The following is a 17,843-nucleotide window of genomic DNA, read 5'->3' as shown; positions in this document are numbered from 1 at the left end:
TTCGAGATTTGAGATTTTGTGGTTGCATTTAAAGGTTCAGTGTGTAAGATTTAGGTGAACAGGATCTATTGGCAGCAACTGAATATAAAATAATCCTGGTGATGTTTTCACCAGTGTGTTTCATATTAATCCTACTAATTGTTCTTTTCTTTACCCTAAAATGGGCCCTTTATATATATCAGGAGCGGGTCCTCTCTACGGAGGCCGCCATGTTTTTCCCAGTCGTCCAAACTGGACAGACTAAACACCTTTTGAGTTTCTATGACACCTGGAGGTTACCACAGGTTCTCCTTCATGTTTGGAAGGGGAGGGTGAGGTGAGGGGTTGTCAGCTGCAACATGCAACTTCACCACTAAATTCTACACACTTGAACCTTTAAATTGTTTTGTTTGGTCGATGAATTAAATAAACTTATATAAAATAATAATAATAGAAATAAATGAATGAATGTAGGAGTGGATGAATAAATCTGAAGCTGTTATGTCTGGAATGATATAAGTAAACTTGGAGCTCTAATCCTAACAGTTCAACCCCTGAACATAAATCTGGCGTCACAGCTGATGAAGCAAAAACAACACGCAGAACGCTGCCCCCTCTGGTCGCCGGCCGAACTGCACCCTCGCCGTGTGCTTGGTGGCTGATGCTGCTTCTTCTTCTTCGTCTCGTCACATCTTGATCTGCCGGAGCTGAGCCGGTCCCTCCCGAGCAGAGCCGGGCGAACGCGACCGACACACCGGGGAGCTCCACGCTGCCGGCTGCGGTTCAGTCAAACGGGGACATTTGTGAGATATGAGCCAGCGGAACGCGACATTGAAGGTGAGTGTGGTGTCGCCCTCCCCGGAGACCACCGGCTGGCTAGCGGGCTAACGCTAACACATCGGTAACTGTCACCGAGGCGCCGCGGTTTATTGTCCGGGAAACAACAACAAGAGCCCCGCGACGTTAGCTGCTCGACGGCCCCCGGGGGGAGCATTAGCCACCGGTAGCGGCTTTATCCCCACTGAAGGGGATTTAACCGGTTTAACGTGGCGTTAGCCGGTTAACCTCAGCATTAGCCGCGAGTTTAAAGGACCCCTGACGGCACGTTTTTATTAACCTTGACTTGCTATGTTTGCTCCCGTGATAGAAGCGGAATTAGCCGCTGACACGTGAGCGTGCACCGGGTTAAATGGACTCCTTGTCGGCAGCACGCCATGTGCAACGTGCTGGAGACGTGGTTGGTCAGCTAAGCGCGAGCCCCGCGGTAACGGGATCCATCCATAACTCGGATGATCCATCTTTATTCAGACCTGACAGCGGCGTGTCCCCCCTCTGCAGCCCGGCCAGACACCAGGCTGCCCTGCCCTGCCTGTCCGTCCTGGGCCATTGTTGTCTGCCCCCCCCTGCTCCACACTGTATCTGCACAGCCCATCTGTCTCTCACTCATTCACACACACACACACACACACACACACACACACGCACACACACACACACACACGTCTGCTTGACCTGCTTGTTGCAGACAGCTTGCAGCGTGTGACACGGATTAACCCAATCCTGGAAACTGTATGAACAGGAGTGTTAGTGTTGGTCTAAAAAAGGAAAATATAAAGCGTCTGGGTCAGAGTGAGCCAGCTTTTAAAATGATTACTGCTCTCTGTCCAGCATATTTAGGTTAATAGTGGATTGGGCCATTTTTGTTATCAGGGCTATGGGCAATCAAATGATACTAGGCAACAAATCAATAATTATCACAATATAATTTTCATCAATAGAAATTTAACTTAAGTCCAATATATATCAATATATTGTTTAGCACAGTGAGGAGGTATAACACACGTTTGATCTACCTCACAGTAGTAAAATGTGTTCCTGTATCACCTGTCTGTCGTTCTCTGTCCACCAAGAAGAGTCTAAAATCACAACCTTCCACTCAGGAGCAATAATCAGTCTTTAAACTTAAGATAAATGATAAAGTGACATTGATCGAGACAATTATCCACATCAACTGATTTTTATCTTGACGTCATTTTTGGCCGTATCGACCCCCCCCCCCCCAGCTCTATTACTTCTCTTTTCTTTGTTTGTCCTGCTTGATCGTAAAGTTAGTAGCACGATAAAATGTCTGCAAAGAAGAGCCAAGCCTACATCAGCAGACTATATTATTGGATATTTTCTGTGGGCTCCAGAAGTAATATTGGTGCACTCCTAAAAAAAAAAAAAAAAAAAGAGCAGCTATCTAGCTGACAAAGGGCTATTTGGCAATATTGCCCAAACTTCAGAGGTTATAATGATGCACTCCAAAAAAAGACAAGTAATACTGATTGTGCTGACATACTCCTAAAATTCAATATGACTCTCGGTGATAAGATGGATTTCACACATATTTTATTTCATGTGAAGACTAGAAAAGTCACAATTTATTCTTATTCATATTTTATTACTTTACATGAGCCAGTTTATTTACTTCAATGGGAACTTTATTGCTCTATCAAGACTTCCTTCATCTGTTACCTAATCCCAAACAGCTCATTATTTCTAACTAAATCACCCCATCGAGTGGAGTACTCCCGGTCATTCACCCCTCTGAACCTTCTAATCAGTGTGCATATCACCTATTGCCACCACAACACCACCAGAGGACAATGGTTCAAAAGGCATTCATTCCCTGCTGGAACATTTTTCCCAAGAGGGATGCATGTCTGTCGTCTCCCTTCAGCTTATTATTCGCAGACACATGAGGTTGCACCATCCCTCAAGTTGCACATATTGTACAATGTTCGGTAGGAGAGCCTTCATTCATAAAATGACTCACTAACCTATTTACCAATGAATGAGGGACAAAGGCAGCAGTGTTTTGAGTGCTCTTGGCTGACTCTTTGCACTTTGACTTTGTCGCCGTCGGCCTTGCACGTTGTATTTTGTTATTGATGTGCAAATAGTTTGTTTGTAGCACTTGCTTTTACACCACATGACAGCAACTAAATGCTCACCAGGTTTTCCATTCATTTCCTTACATGTGTATCAAGCTCTTTTAATGTGAGTATTTGATGTTCACACCATGTCAAACACGTTCTCTGAAGTTTGAATGTTTTTTGCTTTCCAACAACCTGATATGCTCCTATCCTGATTTTTGGAAAACCTCAATTAGATTTATTCAGAAAGAACCTGAGATACTGATTGAAAAGAAAGATCCAGGATTCCCTTTGTGCAACCTGTGAATTCAGTGATGTAGAGGATGTGTCAAGACAGTTCACAGGTTCACATTACAGTTGCTGTGTTAAAGATATGGATGTGTTGGTTATGGTTTGTTGTCACTGATGTACTGGGCTTCAGACAAGTCTTTTGACAAAAGCCCTGGGACTGTTTCTATGTTGGACCAAAAGCCGCGTGTGTCTCCCAGTGCAGTGACCACATCATTCACCTGCTTAGAAGTAGACAGAAAATGACAGGGGAACAACTGACAACAACGTCAGAGTGTTTTATTGTGTTTGTAGGTATTTGGGGCCCAGATGCTGCACACCTCCAGCTTAACAAGGGCTTAGCAGGACAATCAGCAGCATACTGTAGGACAACATGTGTGCTGTTTGTGTGGTCACATAATATCCTAAAGTTGTATTTTACAGTGTTTTTAATCTTCAGAATGTCACCACAGAAAAAACTACGAATAAATAAATTATGCGACATGAACTTAAATGGGGAAAAATAGTCTTTGACCCTATTGTGAAGTGTTGCATTCTGGCATTTATGACTCGCTCACAGATGTGTGACACAAATAAAGACTTGAATGAATGATGTGCTGGAGGGACTCGAAGGTTGAGTCGAGTTGCATAACAGGCAGCTGTCACCCGGTGTGTCACAAAGGTCGCTGAGGTGTTGGGGGTGTGTAACGTATGATACTTTCTGCTGCGAATCATTGTCGGTTATTTGAAGCACTCAGACCCGCCTGTAAATTCCATCCACAGTGTGTGTGGGGATGCGTGGGTTAACAATGTCACCCTCACCTATGTGGAAAATTGGGTCCAACTGTAGCCACCTCATACTCGCAGGGTGATGCATCGTGTGGGAGGGAGCCACATTTCTTTTTAGCTCCTGGATGTTTCTCTGAATTTATTGATGAAATGAGGCTGGTGGCATCTGGCAGCAGAGGTCGGAGCTTTTGGAGAGCTGCATGTTCAATACAATTAAGACTTTCTGAAATCTAAATTGCTAAATGCAAATTTTTCTCAAAATTAAATTAGGTTCAAACAGCACTTATGACTAAGGCTCATAGGAGGTGTAGTTAATTTGCAAATTTCAAAAGTACTCTAGAAATTGAACGCTCTTCATTCACTTTAGGTCTAAATTAATCTGGTCGGTTTGAAATAAAAACTAACTGAAATTTGGTGCCACACAAAAATCTGTACTCTTGCATAAAATATTAAACTTGAAGATTGCCTGGAGTGAAGTCTGTATTACAATGATGTCAAATGTAACCTCATGATATCCCTGTGTGTTCACCAGCTTGCCAGCTAGTGCTGTGTGACCTGGAGGGAGAGCAAAGACAGCGGAGAACATGGAGCTGTCAGATGGCTTGTTGCTGCAGGTCAACAATGGAGAGCAGTGGTGCAACCGCTGGAAGCATCCCAACGATGACTCAGTAAGCCCCAGATTTATCTTCTTAGCACCATCACAGGATAAGCTTTGAACATCTCATCAGATTAGGTGTTGAACCTAGCCCCCGTATTGTAAATGATACATAGAATATCCTTAATGATTTTGTGTTTCTAGGACCGCAGTACCAGCCCCTCGGTCCTGCGCTGTGTTACCAGCACGTGGAAGGAGGGCCTGCTGAACAGAAAGAGGCCATTTGTCGGCCGCTGCTGTCACTCCTGTACACCACAGAGCTGGGTAATGTTACACCACAGATAATTAACTCCCAACGTCAATTCATTTTCTCGACTCTGGTCAGGTTCAGTTTATTGTTTGGTGTGAATTTTTATGACTGAGAAAAAAGGGATTAATATGCAGTGTAGTGGAGTGCAGAGTAATTAGAATGCACACATAGACTTAACAGACACGATAGTCTTCATACTTAATTAATTGATTGTATGGAAGTGTTTTTTGACTCATTACCTGGGGAATGTTCAATACATTTTGTTTATGCTGTTTGAGAGTGCATGGTGCTGACGAAAAAAAAAATGCAAACTAGGACTTCCTTTTCATCAGGAAGTCCTAGAGAGCTAAATCCGGCACAGTATCACAGCTTGGTTTGGTAACTTCTCTGTGCAGTTGAAAACCAAACATTACCGGCATTAAAGAGCACAGATCCCTACAGAATGTTTATGAACAGGCAGCTCTAGGACAAGCCAATAAGATTGTTAATGACACATCCCATATTCTGGTAGGAGGTTTAAAGTCCCTTGCAGAAGATTGAAGCAATTTAGAAATGAATAAACCCCCGTGTCTATAAAGCTTTTAAATAGTGGCAGATGAGACAGAATTGGCACTGGAGGACACTGAGTCCTCATTTGCATTTTTGCATTGGTATTCTTACCACTGGTTGGTACATATTTATTTGTATACTTTCTTAATTGGATTTCTTTTTTTAAATTATTATTGATTATTTTTTTTTTTACGATGTGTGTGCGTTTGCCTATCCTAACACTTTTCTATTATTACTCCAAACTGCCCTAAGCTTAGTATCACATTTTTCTATATTTTAATCTGTTTGGTTGTTTCCATAATATCCATATGCTCAGAGGACATATCATGGTGAGCAAAATAATTACTGTATATCAATATAACAAGCAAAATCAGACCAGACTTCATGAGACTTCCCAAGTAGTTCCATCAATGGTCCCAGGTTGTTAAACTGTATAATGAGCCATGTACTCTTCCAAGACAAATAAATCAGATTGAATATGCCAGTAGTCATTCATTAAGTTAATTCACTGAAGCTTCGTTGACACTTCAAGCATCTGTTTTATTTGTAATCACTCTCGGTTCTGTCACAGGAGAAGCTGTTCAACCCGAGTATTCCATCTCTGGGATTGCGTAATGTCATCTACATCAATGAGACCCACACAAGGTAAAGGAAACTAAATCAACGCTGTTATAGTATCACTTCCTTTCAAGTGTATTTTGCATCATGAACTTGATGACCAGCTGGTTGGCCTTTTGCTTGTTGTCTTCGGGTCGGATGGCCCCTTAATTGTCCCTCTGCAGCAAGAGCAAGAGGTGAAGCTCCTCCTGTATAGTACAGTGAATACATTACAGACACTGGTCTTCCCAACAACCTGCATATAAGTCAGGTGAACTGATCTGTGGAACAGTGGAAAGGTAGAGAGATGAATAATTTAAAGAGTTTTTGTCAGTGGACACCGGACGCATGCATCCACTGCCGGAGCTTAACAGGCAAAATACAAAATACTTCAACTTTAATACTTCAATACCTCAACTCCAAAACTATAAAAACATGAGATTGGTTTGAATTTAAACATCTTGCTTTTTTCTTTTCCAAGTACTGTATTCGTCATTGTGCACCAAATTGCAAGGGGAATCTAGTTTTTTATTGTTTTGTATTTGCATATAAACTGAAACATCCCAGAATCAGGATGGGCTGAACTCATAATGGATAAGTTAGTATTGTGAATTTTCTCCGTATTATGTGAACTGACCTTAACACAGCCACCGTCATTGTCGTGAAGGCTGCATGTAATGGATATGTCAGTTCGAGCTACTCACTGGCTCCAGAAAATGTGTTAAATTACCAGGAAATCTATGTAATCAAATACTCAGTTTGGTTTTTAACAGGCTAATGGTCAATTGTGAGCTGTTAAATTAGACCCTCTGTTAGTGTGTGTGTGTGTGTGTGTGTGTGTGTGTGTGTGCGTGTGCGTGCATGAGACAAATAGATGTGTGTGTGTGTGTGTTTACGGATTCTAAATCAACTATTCTACACAAAGCTATGTATGTTTACACACAGTTTATTTCAGGATGTACACTCTTCTTTACATCTTCCTTTGTATTCACTGGTGTGTGTTTGTGTTTCGCAGACAGCGGGGCTGGTTGGCGCGCAGGCTGAGTTATGTGTTGTTTGTGATGGAGAGAGACGTGAACAAGGACATGTTCCCCAGGAACGTGGTGGACAATGTGCTTAACAACAGCAGGTAGGGGTCAACATACATGTTAAAGTATAATGAGTCTATGCGGTAGCCGTTTCTTGGAATAAAACCCTATTGGGAGTGCTTGTAGTCTAGAAGATGCAGCCTTATATTTGAGCTCTGCTTCTTGTGATTCCAGGGTGGAGACTGCGATCGTGCAGGTAGCCACAGAATTGGAGGCTGCAGCGAGCCAACCTGGGCAGGAGCCTAAAGCTGTTAGCAAAGTGAAGCAGAAAGCCAGGGCCTTCCTCCAGGAGATGGTGGCCAACGTTTCACCAGCCTTCATCAGGTACATCTACAACAGAAATCTTCCCCTCAGCTACTCCGATGAGTATTGCAACACCTTAACCACAGAGTACAGTCATTGATTGGACTGCAGTCAAATTCACATTACTGCGGAATGTTGAACTCTCTTCTACATCTTCACTTCGTTCAGGCTGACAGGCTGGGTTCTCCTGAGGCTATTCAATGGTTTCTTCTGGAGCATACAGATCCACAAAGGTCAGCTGGAAATGGTCAAGAAAGCTGCTACAGAGGTTAGTAGTAATGATTGTATATGAAGTTGGATTTTCTCTCACATATCCATTGTCTGTATAAGTTCTGTCCACAATGAGAAATGGTCTGTTTTCATGTAAAAAATCATGTTTCTTTATCGTTCCAGCAAAATGTGCCCATGGTCCTTCCTCCCTGTTCACAAATCCCACATCGACTACCTGCTCATCACCTTGATCCTGTTCTGTCACAACATCAAAGCTCCACATATAGCAGCAGGAAACAACCTGAGCATCCCCATCCTCAGGTAAAAGACCCATGAAGCCTGGTGTCTGATTTTATATTGCGATATTAAGGGAATATAAACCTTGTTTTTTCTAACCTGCCTCAAATCGTACAGAACAGAATTAAAACGAAGACAGGAGGAATTCCTCCTTAGGGCAGTGGAAGTATTAAACTGTGACAGGATACAGGAGAGGAAAAAATATATATATTTTTTCCCCAGCACTCTGATCCGTAAACTGGGAGGATTCTTCATCCGGCGGAGAATGGAGGAGACGGGAGATGGAAAGAAAGACATTTTGTACAGATCACTCCTAAATGCAGTAAGTCCCAAGAGTCTATTTATCTAATACAAGTTTGGGTAAACATATAGTTCTTCAATTTACTTTTTTTAATTCATGTAACTTCTGGTTGTCTTTACTCTTTTCTGCTCTTATTCTTTACTGATGAACAGGGCGAGTTAAAAGCTTTTATCTCCTATTATTTTCTGCTTCTCGTCTTGATTTATAGGTTTTCCACTCTTACTCTTACTTATTTGGCGGAAATATGCTGCTCTTTTTCACTTGCTCTGCTGAGTTACCGGAACGATCCAGATTCATGATCCCACGATTACTGTTACTAACAATGTTAAGTCATTATAAGCTGGCATCCCTGGCATCCCTGTGTACAGAAATGTAATTAGGCAAACTTCTCCTCAGCCAGAAGCACAGGCAATAAAAAAGGCATGTGCAGCTCAAACTCTGGTTGCTCCAGTGCAAGCTAAACCTGGATATCAGTCCTCTTCCTAGCTTATTCCAAATGCCACAGCCTAGAGTCTATTTCAGGAAAAAGCCTCTGCTCTAAAAAGTTTCTACATGGCGAGAGACAGCTGTGTACATACTGTGCACAGGAGACCGATGCACAACATGGCTTCTTTGGCACATGCTCAGTTCCTGCAATGTGTTGATGACAAGGAGGGTGGGGGGTGGGTCAAGCTGTTGACCTCCACTCATTTTTAACTTGGATATACAACAGCTGCATAGCTTTTATTTTGCTTTACCTCCAACTTGTAATGGAGTCAATGTTGTGTCTCTGTACAGAAGGTTTTTGCACAAATTGTCCTTTACGCCCCGAGTGTTTGGCCATTTGTCTCACTTCTAACATTTAGTCAGTGCCACCATTTCTCATTCAACGTCATCCCACCCTTCTCACTTGCACGTTTCATCCATCTTCCTTCAGTACACGGAGGAGTTGTTGCGTCAGCAGCAGTTTTTGGAGGTCTACCTGGAGGGTACACGCTCTCGCAGCGGTAAGCCGTCCACAGCACGTGCAGGCATGCTGTCCCTTGTGGTAGATGCACTGTGGAGTGGGTCCATACCTGACGTACTGGTGGTGCCGGTTGGGATCTCCTACGACCGCATCCTTGAGGGCAACTACAATAGTGAGCAGCTGGTAAGTGCCTGGATGGTTACAGTTATTTCTAAGGTTTTACTAAGTCGTTAAAAAACACACTCACCATAAATTAATTTTATATGGCTTTTGGAATTGTGAGTTAGGGGGGAAATCTGGGAAAATAAAGATGTGTCAAGAGCGTTTTGTTTTGAGACAGAGTTTTTCAAAGTTTGAACTGCTCCTGTCTGAACTCGTCGATGCCTGCAGGGAAAGCCCAAGAAGAATGAGAGCTTGTGGGGAATAGCGTGTGGAGTGTTCCGGATGCTGAGGAAGAACTACGGCTGTGTGCGGGTTGACTTCAACCAGCCGTTCTCTTTGAAGGTGATTGATTGCAGGTTCAGCTTTTAACAAATATAAATACTTTTATCATTGCCGCATTTATTTCTAGATAATGAAAAGCTGTGTTATTGGTGTCATAAGGATTTTTCTTAATTATCCTTTTGTGTGTCAAATAAAGGAATACCTGGGTACCCAGAGAAACCGCCATATTCCAGCCCCAGAGTCCCTGGAACACACCTTGATGCCCATCATTATTTCTGCACAGTAAGTGTAGCCACACTCCAAACCGCTGAAATCTGTATCCACCCAGTGTTCATGCTCTAAGAGGAGTCCCACAGTCCCACCTGTAACATTATGACCCCTCGTCTCCACACTTGACTTCTCCCTCCTGCTTCTTCGCAGCAGGGTCTGTTTTCTGACATCTGAGCTCAGCACTCGAGTTGATCGGAATGCGTCACTTGAGTTCAGCGCTGTCCCCTCGTAATAAAAAGCTTTTGTTATATAATGTCAGTCACCCCAGCTATTTTCCCCTCTGTTTCTCATCTTGATTGATACGCTTTCCATACTTGCTTTCTTGCTGTGGTTCCCTTTCACACATTATAGCTGTTTACCTTCTAAAGAAGTGACATAGATGCCACCACAATCCTGTCATACTAAGTATGTCCTCTTCACTGTGTTGACATAGATCCAACTCATATACTGTCAGTTTTAACTCTGTTCTTCAAACGTCTAACCTTCCCTGACCCACAGTCAGTAACTGAATTATTGGTACACATTATCCCATGATGAGTAGAAGTGTATGCTGATAGTTGTGTCCATTCATAGCAACTCTGACTCTGTCAAATATTGCATCCACATAGACAGCATTGTCCCATCCCAATTAGCCAGGAAACAAAGAGGAGATTAATGATAAAATAATAATTACATTTTGCAAGGAATCTGTTTCTTCGCTTTGTTTATTTAAAAACACTAATCAAGGTTTTTGCAGTCTCAGTCTAAACTATGAATTAAACATTGTATATACGTGGTCATCAAGTAATTTACCGTAGTGTTTATGGTAGTTTTCAATATGATCCAAGCTTTCCGCAGTTTATTTTATAACCCCTTGTTAAACAAGAGAGAATGAAACTGAGTTAAATGAGCTGCCATAGGGCTATACCTTTTTTTTTTGAAATCTTTGTACCATAATCAATCAGAAATACAAAAATCGTTGTCAACCTGTTTTTTGCTACCATTATTCTTTCAGGCCTGATGCTCAGCTGTTCCAGGGGCAGGAGGAGCAGCAGATGAACAGAGAGCTGCCCGATGACATCTTAATGACCGGCAACTTATTAACAACCTGGCCAAGCACTTCCTCTTCAGTAAGAAATCCACAATAACACAGCTTGTGATATTATTATTCCTGAATATGAAGCTGACTGTCTATAATATTTGTAAATGATCAGAGGTCATGAATCGTCATAAACACACCAGGATGCCAAATTTAGCCCATGGTTCGTGCTTTAGGAGGCACTGCACCCATCACGTCTAAGGACCGGGCCTCTCCTCCTCATCCAGTGATAAAGGTGCAACCTGCTAACTGGAGCAAAAGCAGCTCTCATGAAACGCTATCCATTAGACCCCCTCCCTTTAATTGAAATCCAACACAACGCTGCATCAGTACATTCACTTCACATCATTCCCGGCGTTTTGCTCTAGGGTAGCACTACAGAAACCGGTTCCCCCCAGCTAATTCAGCTGCATTTTTTTTTTCACCCCGCCCTCAGCCAATCACAGAGTCCCCAGCTGGATGGCATGTTGTTTTAGCCAATGGGATGAAGGGGAGGAAAGGAGAGGCAGAAGAGGGGAGGAATGCAGTACCGGTGCTCAAATGTTTTACACCCCCCCCCAAACGTGAACTAAACTCAAGATGACCAATAGTAACCCCTCGTCCTCACACACACTCTCACACGTGTGTTTTATTCGTACTCATAACTAAAACTTATCTAGTTCATTACACATTTTATATGATTGCGGTTTTTTAAACCAGGTGAGCAGAAATTTTTCTTTAATATGATGTGTAAAATATTTGTAAGAACATGGGATCTGTCATATTGATTGATTGATTGATTGATTGATTGATTGATTAACAAATTGCGAATAAAGTTGCATGTATTTATCATGATTGATTGACATTGGAGCTCAATCTTCCTTCCAGTTTCATGACAGTTGCAATCATCTCTGCTTTTGATAATATCTTTGTGTTGTGTGTTGCTAATAAATTTGTCTTTGTGTCTACCTCACAGCGGCTAATAAGTCGTCAGCAATCATGTCTACCCACATCGTGGCCTGTCTGCTGCTGTACAGACACAGACAGGTAAGTGGTTGCCTTCATTTCCCTCTATCCCCTGGAACAACCCCATCCCTGCCAAATTCCCCTCTCTCTTTTCTTCTTTGCATGCTTCCTCAATTACCCCAAGGTGATCCAAATGTCACATTACCCCTGCATGGTAGTAAGAGATCTCGCTCTTCCTGCCTGCGCACGAACCCCCTCTGTACTTTAGTGGTGAGCTTCTGCCCTCTGCAGGCACACCGATGTAATAAGCTGACAGATTAGTTTTTCTGCTGCATAAAACAAACTTATGCCAGTTGTAGTTCTTTGTTGTTCCAAATCGTGGTTTATCCACGTTTTTGTTTTCAAATTTTTTGAGCATGTGTTTTTCTTTCTTCTCTCCAGGGGGTGGTGCTGTCAAAGCTGGTGGAAGACTTCTTCAACATGAAGGAGGAGATCCTCTCCCGGGACTTTGACCTGGGCTTTTCGGGGAACTCGGAGGACGTGGTCATGCCGCGCCCTCCACCTCCTTGGAAAATTGTGTCAACGTGACCAGTAGCGCAAATTCGCAATGGCGAGTTCACGATCGCACCCAGCCAAACTGTACCTGCGCTTTTCGAGCTCAACTTCTACAGCAACGGCCTTTTCCACGTCTTCATTCCTGATGCAATCATTGGTACGTCAAGCCAGCAAGTTGTTAATTCTTGTTCTGTGTTAACTCTAGTGTATCACTGATCTTTGTCATCAAGCTTCATGAGTCTTAAAAAGTCCTCGTTAGGCTTTCCTGTGCTAGACGGGTAAAATGTTTCCCTCCTAAAATCTCTTGTCCTCATTTTTGCAGCCTGTAGCATCCTGGCACTGCAGCGAGAGCTGGTCGAGTCCGAGTCGGATCAGCCGTCCGGTGGTCCCTGTAGCCTCCTTCTCAGTCAGGAGAGACTCATCCGCAAGGCTGCCGGGCTCTCCCACTTCCTCACCAACGAGGTGACAGTGGCACCTGTAAGTTCCACGTTTTTTTTTGTAGACAATGCAAACTCTACATTATCAGTCTGTCAAGTTAGAAATTTAAAAGGGGGAAGAAAAACCTTATTCACAGTCGTAAGTGAATCATAAAAAACCTTTCTTATATGGAAGACACTGAAATATGACCAACCCATTCAACACACTGATGGATTGTGTTAGTTATAGTTAATTGGCAAATAACGGTGACACATGAGATAATACTCTTGTAGTTTTGTCTCGGAAATTTGTTTAAATTAAAGTTATTCATAACTTGCTGGCAGCTTAGGTCCAGAGGTTTCACTGTTTGATATCGGATTTGAGAAAATTGTGTTCATTTTAACACATAGTAAATCTAAATGTTTTCCTCCCTGTTCCCCTGTCTCTCATCCTCACCACAGCCCTGTCAGACGATTTACCAGGTTTTCCATGATGCAGTGACCCGGCTGATCCAGTATGGAGTTCTCTACGTAGCAGAAGTCAGTTTAAACACGCACAAATTACTGTTATACTAGATGGAAGTTGAGTCAGTGTTAACGTCTTGGGAAGTGCTGTTTCAGTGGTCTAGATAGTCTTAACATGTATTTGTGTTTGTCAGGAGGAACAGGAGGAGCTGAGCCCCAGCCCCACAGAGGAACCTTGGTCCAAGAAGTTTCCCGAGCCTCTGTCCTGGAGAAGTGACGAGGAGGATGAGGACAGTGACTTTGGAGAGGAGCAGAGAGATCGCTACCTCAAGGTCTGAATTGGAGATACAAATTTAATCCAATTGTATCACCACCATGGCACATTAATAACTTGCACTGTCCAGCATCTACAGCCTCCAATCACTGACTTTCGCTGTTTGTTTTTCTTTCTATCAATCAGGTGAGCGTTTCCGCAGAGCACCAGGACTTCTTCGTCTTCCTCCAGCGGCTGCTTAGCCCAGTGCTGGAGGCGTACAGTGGGGCTGCCATCTTTGTCCACAGTCTGAGTCAGCCCATGGCTGAGTCCGAATACACCCAGAGGCTTTTCAGATACCTGCTCACACGCACAGAGAGAGGAGTGGCTGCTTATGGTAACACTGAAATACTTTCTACTCCTATGTGAAGTAAAAGCCACTGCCTATGTATTTTATGTGTTATCTTTTAACAGTTTAAACAAGATGTAACAGGACTGGCACTATGCACTTTAATATGAATAGACTAGCTCCCAATTGATTTACAAATGTGATTTAATTAATGAGCACTTGTAAATACAGTATATTAGACTGTCTATAATATATTTTTTTCTATTTCAGGTGAAAGTGCAACTCATTACCTTGTTAAAAACACAGTGAGGACATTCAAAGAGCTCGGGGTAAGTGTGTGTGGACTTAAAGGCCAAATTAAGATGTGCTACATGTTTGGTGTTTTTCCTGACTAGTGTTAGTGAAGCTCCGTTCAGGTTCTTCCAGCTGGATTAAACTTGTTCCTCCTTCTGTGTAGGTGTTGAAGGAGAGAAGAGAGAACAAGGTGACATCTCTGGAGCTGAGCAGCACCTTTCTACCTCAGGCCAATCGGAACAAACTCCTGCAGTACATCTTAGGGTTCACGCTGCTGTGACCAAGACACCTCCCGGCCCAGCTCAGACCCCCGGCTCCTTCCACTAAAGGGCTTCTACTGGTTACTTCAAAAACAATCCCAGGTGCTACTCTGTGGAACGCTTTACCAGGAAGTGCCTTCACGCAAAAGCCGCTAACTGTTAGCCGTTAGCTGGAAGAGACTTGAAGCCAGTCTTCCCTTTTTTCTGTTTGTCTGTGACTCCCTGTCTTGGAACTGTGCAGCTGATGAAACACAACATGTGTCGGTACTTAGAAGAGGTACGTCTCGGTACGATCCGCCTCTTCGTGAACGTTGCCAGTGATGTGAAGAGGTTTTAATACTATCAGAATTTTAAACCATCAGAAAATATACAGCAGGATAGTAAACAAACACTTTTACAGCAATCTGAATAAAACAAGCTGCCTTTCGTCAACACAAGTTAACAAGCAAAATATGCATAAAAATAATAGTGAACGTAACCAACAACGACGATGTTTTTATGTTAACTTTTCTGTTTGTTTGTAAAGCTGTATTATCTGCAGTGCACTCCGCTATCATACAGTAGAAAAGAAAATGTAGTTCGATAACGTCTTGAAAGTAAATTCCTGTACATAGGGCACAAGAGAGAGATGTCTCTTGTTTATAGTGCATTTAAATACATGCACTCTCAGTAATATAGGGAACTTAAATAGAGAGATTTGCTGAACCCTGGGAGATATAGGATCCCTGCTAAATGCGAACATATGCAAATTTCCATTCACTAAAATATTTGTAAAAATCTAATCCTACGTATATTTAAGTCATTCTTCACAGTTTAAGATATCAAAAACAATAAGCTACAAAACCAATTCAACTATTTACAAATAATTTACTCGGGCAAATACAAAATGTACCTGTTCAAAGTCCTGGGTAGTTGAAGCCTAAGATCACGAGTATCCATATTTAAGTGCATTCAACCAACTAATATCTAAGTGCATTCAGTTCCACATTTCATCTTGAGTTTTGATGACGAATGATCTTTGTGTTTGTGCAACACATTTCCTTTCACTTTTCAATGAATGTTACATCACACAGCTCTTAAAATACTTGATACCAGCCATCACATCCACTTGCATTGAACCGCAGCTCAGAAACTCTTTGGTCGTGATTTTCAGGGACGGACTTCTGCCGAGAGAGCAATCTCACTCAGACAATTGTAAGTGCCCGTTTGAACAATAGGTCAGGTCTTTGAGAGTTAGTCATTAGTGAGAATGTGATAGTGTTGTCGTTGTACTGTACTTTGAGTTGTTTACTTTTTAACACAGTCTGCTGTGAGAAGCAGTAAAAACAAACAATTTCCTCAACAGTTTATTTTCAGATGTTCAGCACGTTTGTTCTACTTTCTCAAATTTATATTGTAAAATATATAGTTAAACTTAAAACTATTTGTAAGTAGATTCTGATGATTTAAGTTTTTTCCTTTTTTTTTCTAAAATGCATGTCAGAAAGAATTGTGTCAGGCATGCTGGGATTAAAAAGGCGTTGATGAAAATTAAAAACACACCTAAACAAGAATACTCGAGCGTATACCTCCGCCAAGTCCCCTTAAACTATATCAAGCTGCACCAAATTACTCACACTCATAGATATCAGTCCCCCAAAATATGTAATGATAAAAAAACATTGTATTCAGTAGCTCGCTTGGTAAAAGAAAGAGGAAAAAGATTCCTGGATCTGCTGTTTTGTCCAGATCTGCCCCAAATTGAATGGATTCTTTTCTTGGCCCGTGTCCCATCCTTCCTTTTTAAGTTTTTGCAATAGTTTTGGCGGCTTTCTGCTGACAAACAAACAAATAAACTGGCTGGAGCAAAAACATAACCTCCATGGCGGAGGTAACTACCAAAGTCAAACTTTTCAGTGGAACCTCACGGCACAGTAGCCGTGCATTTCGCTGCAGTAGTTTTATGTTATATTGAAAAATAAGTCTGTTACACAACAGGACTCTTGTCTTATGTGTTAACTTCTAAATCCTGAGCATAAAGGTTTAATATTCGTTGGTGGAGGAGTGTCATGCAAGGCTGACAGCAGCTGATAAGAAAGGGAGGAGGGCGTGTGTTCGAAGGTCGGAGGAAGTCTGACGAATCATCGTCACAAGTCTAGGTACTACTGACCCAAATCTCAATGTGAAGACATTGTGAATGTTAGAATTCAACATTCTCCATCTGTCTGGGCAATAAAATGAAAATAAGAAGAATTGGGTGTCTGATTACATTTAAATTAATATTTATACCAAAAGAGTTGTAAAATTAATTTAAATCTTCCCAGCTTACAGCTATATTTAATGTTAAACTGCATATTTTCATGCAGTTTGAATTTGTGTATGAAATAACCTGCGATTAGAAAAATATGTACTTGTTTGCAGATTGATAAATTACACCGGTAGCATGTGGAAGAAGAGAAAAGTATGTGATTTAAGTGGGAATGTGATCAGAGTACATAAATAAACCGTGTCCATGCTGAGACTCAGCTGAAACTCTCTGACATGTAAAGCTTCTCTGAGCCCACAATCTGTAACGTCCCACCCCCCCGACACACACACTGAGGGGACGCCACCGCCAGGACAAAACCACTAAACGGACTGTACTGCATGTTTCCTCTGGTCGCCTTCTAATCATCGACTCTTCAATGTGAACTCCACTTAATCTGGGAATTGTATTTTACAGTCTAGTGTGTGAATTATGTTGAAGAGCATAATAGGTGTTTGTGTAGAAGCTAAAAAAATGTGTTACCTCTTGAATGTATCTCATCTGTCCCCTGAAGGGTTTGTGTGATATTGTAGGAAACTCCATAGAGTCTGTACAGATATGATATAGTTTTTATGAACTGCTCGTGGGGGTTGTTGAGACTGAAGCTGCATTAACAACATCCCACTGCAACTACTATGTACAAATTTTGTAGAATTAAAAAAAATCATGCCTGTATCTGGGGAGCAGGTGCCTTTTTAATGCACTGTAGTGTTTCTTTGGTTGTTTCCTTTTTTTGTGTGTTTTTTGTGCATGTTAAAAAGATTCTTTCATGTAGAATTCAAAAAGGTGGGTTGTAACTTAAAAAGAAAAAATATACACACAAGTGCAGAGAACCTGTGGTTACTAAAAGAAGAATCACCAGCTACTAAAAACAAATGTCACTTTTCTTTTTGTTCTTGCTTCCTCAAAGCATAGCACAATTGGCATTATTCTATATGGTTTTTGAATAAATTAATGATAGATTAACAATGGTCTCTTGTCTGTTGTTTTATCTTTGGGGGGGTGGGACAGTAAATGTTTCAGTATGGTTTAGGTTTGTCTGTTTTGAAGCAGCACCAGGACACCACACTTTTTACTGTCC

General features: G+C 41.9%; 1 protein-coding gene across 1 annotated transcript; it reads left to right on the top strand.

Annotated features, from left to right (window-relative positions):
• Positions 1-594: 594 nt before the first annotated feature.
• gpam (glycerol-3-phosphate acyltransferase, mitochondrial) lies at positions 595-16,360 on the top strand. The gene is given in 26 exon segments (XM_034571527.1): positions 595-816; positions 4,486-4,621; positions 4,753-4,872; positions 5,979-6,052; positions 7,020-7,133; positions 7,267-7,416; positions 7,564-7,663; positions 7,789-7,806; positions 7,808-7,926; positions 8,125-8,224; positions 9,120-9,332; positions 9,540-9,653; positions 9,790-9,875; positions 10,858-10,930; positions 10,933-10,972; positions 11,897-11,967; positions 12,328-12,435; positions 12,437-12,457; positions 12,459-12,488; positions 12,490-12,598; positions 12,764-12,918; positions 13,320-13,397; positions 13,517-13,654; positions 13,783-13,972; positions 14,195-14,253; positions 14,382-16,360. Coding segments are annotated over 25 exon segments (2,481 nt in total). The 5' UTR covers positions 595-816; positions 4,486-4,537; the 3' UTR covers positions 14,499-16,360.
• Positions 16,361-17,843: the final 1,483 nt, after the last annotated feature.

Source organism: Hippoglossus hippoglossus, chromosome 19 (genome assembly GCF_009819705.1).
Source record: "Hippoglossus hippoglossus isolate fHipHip1 chromosome 19, fHipHip1.pri, whole genome shotgun sequence".
NCBI lineage: Eukaryota > Metazoa > Chordata > Actinopteri > Pleuronectiformes > Pleuronectidae > Hippoglossus > Hippoglossus hippoglossus.
The sequence above is the reverse complement of the archived record's forward strand: the minus strand, read 5'-3'. Positions and strand labels throughout refer to the sequence as shown.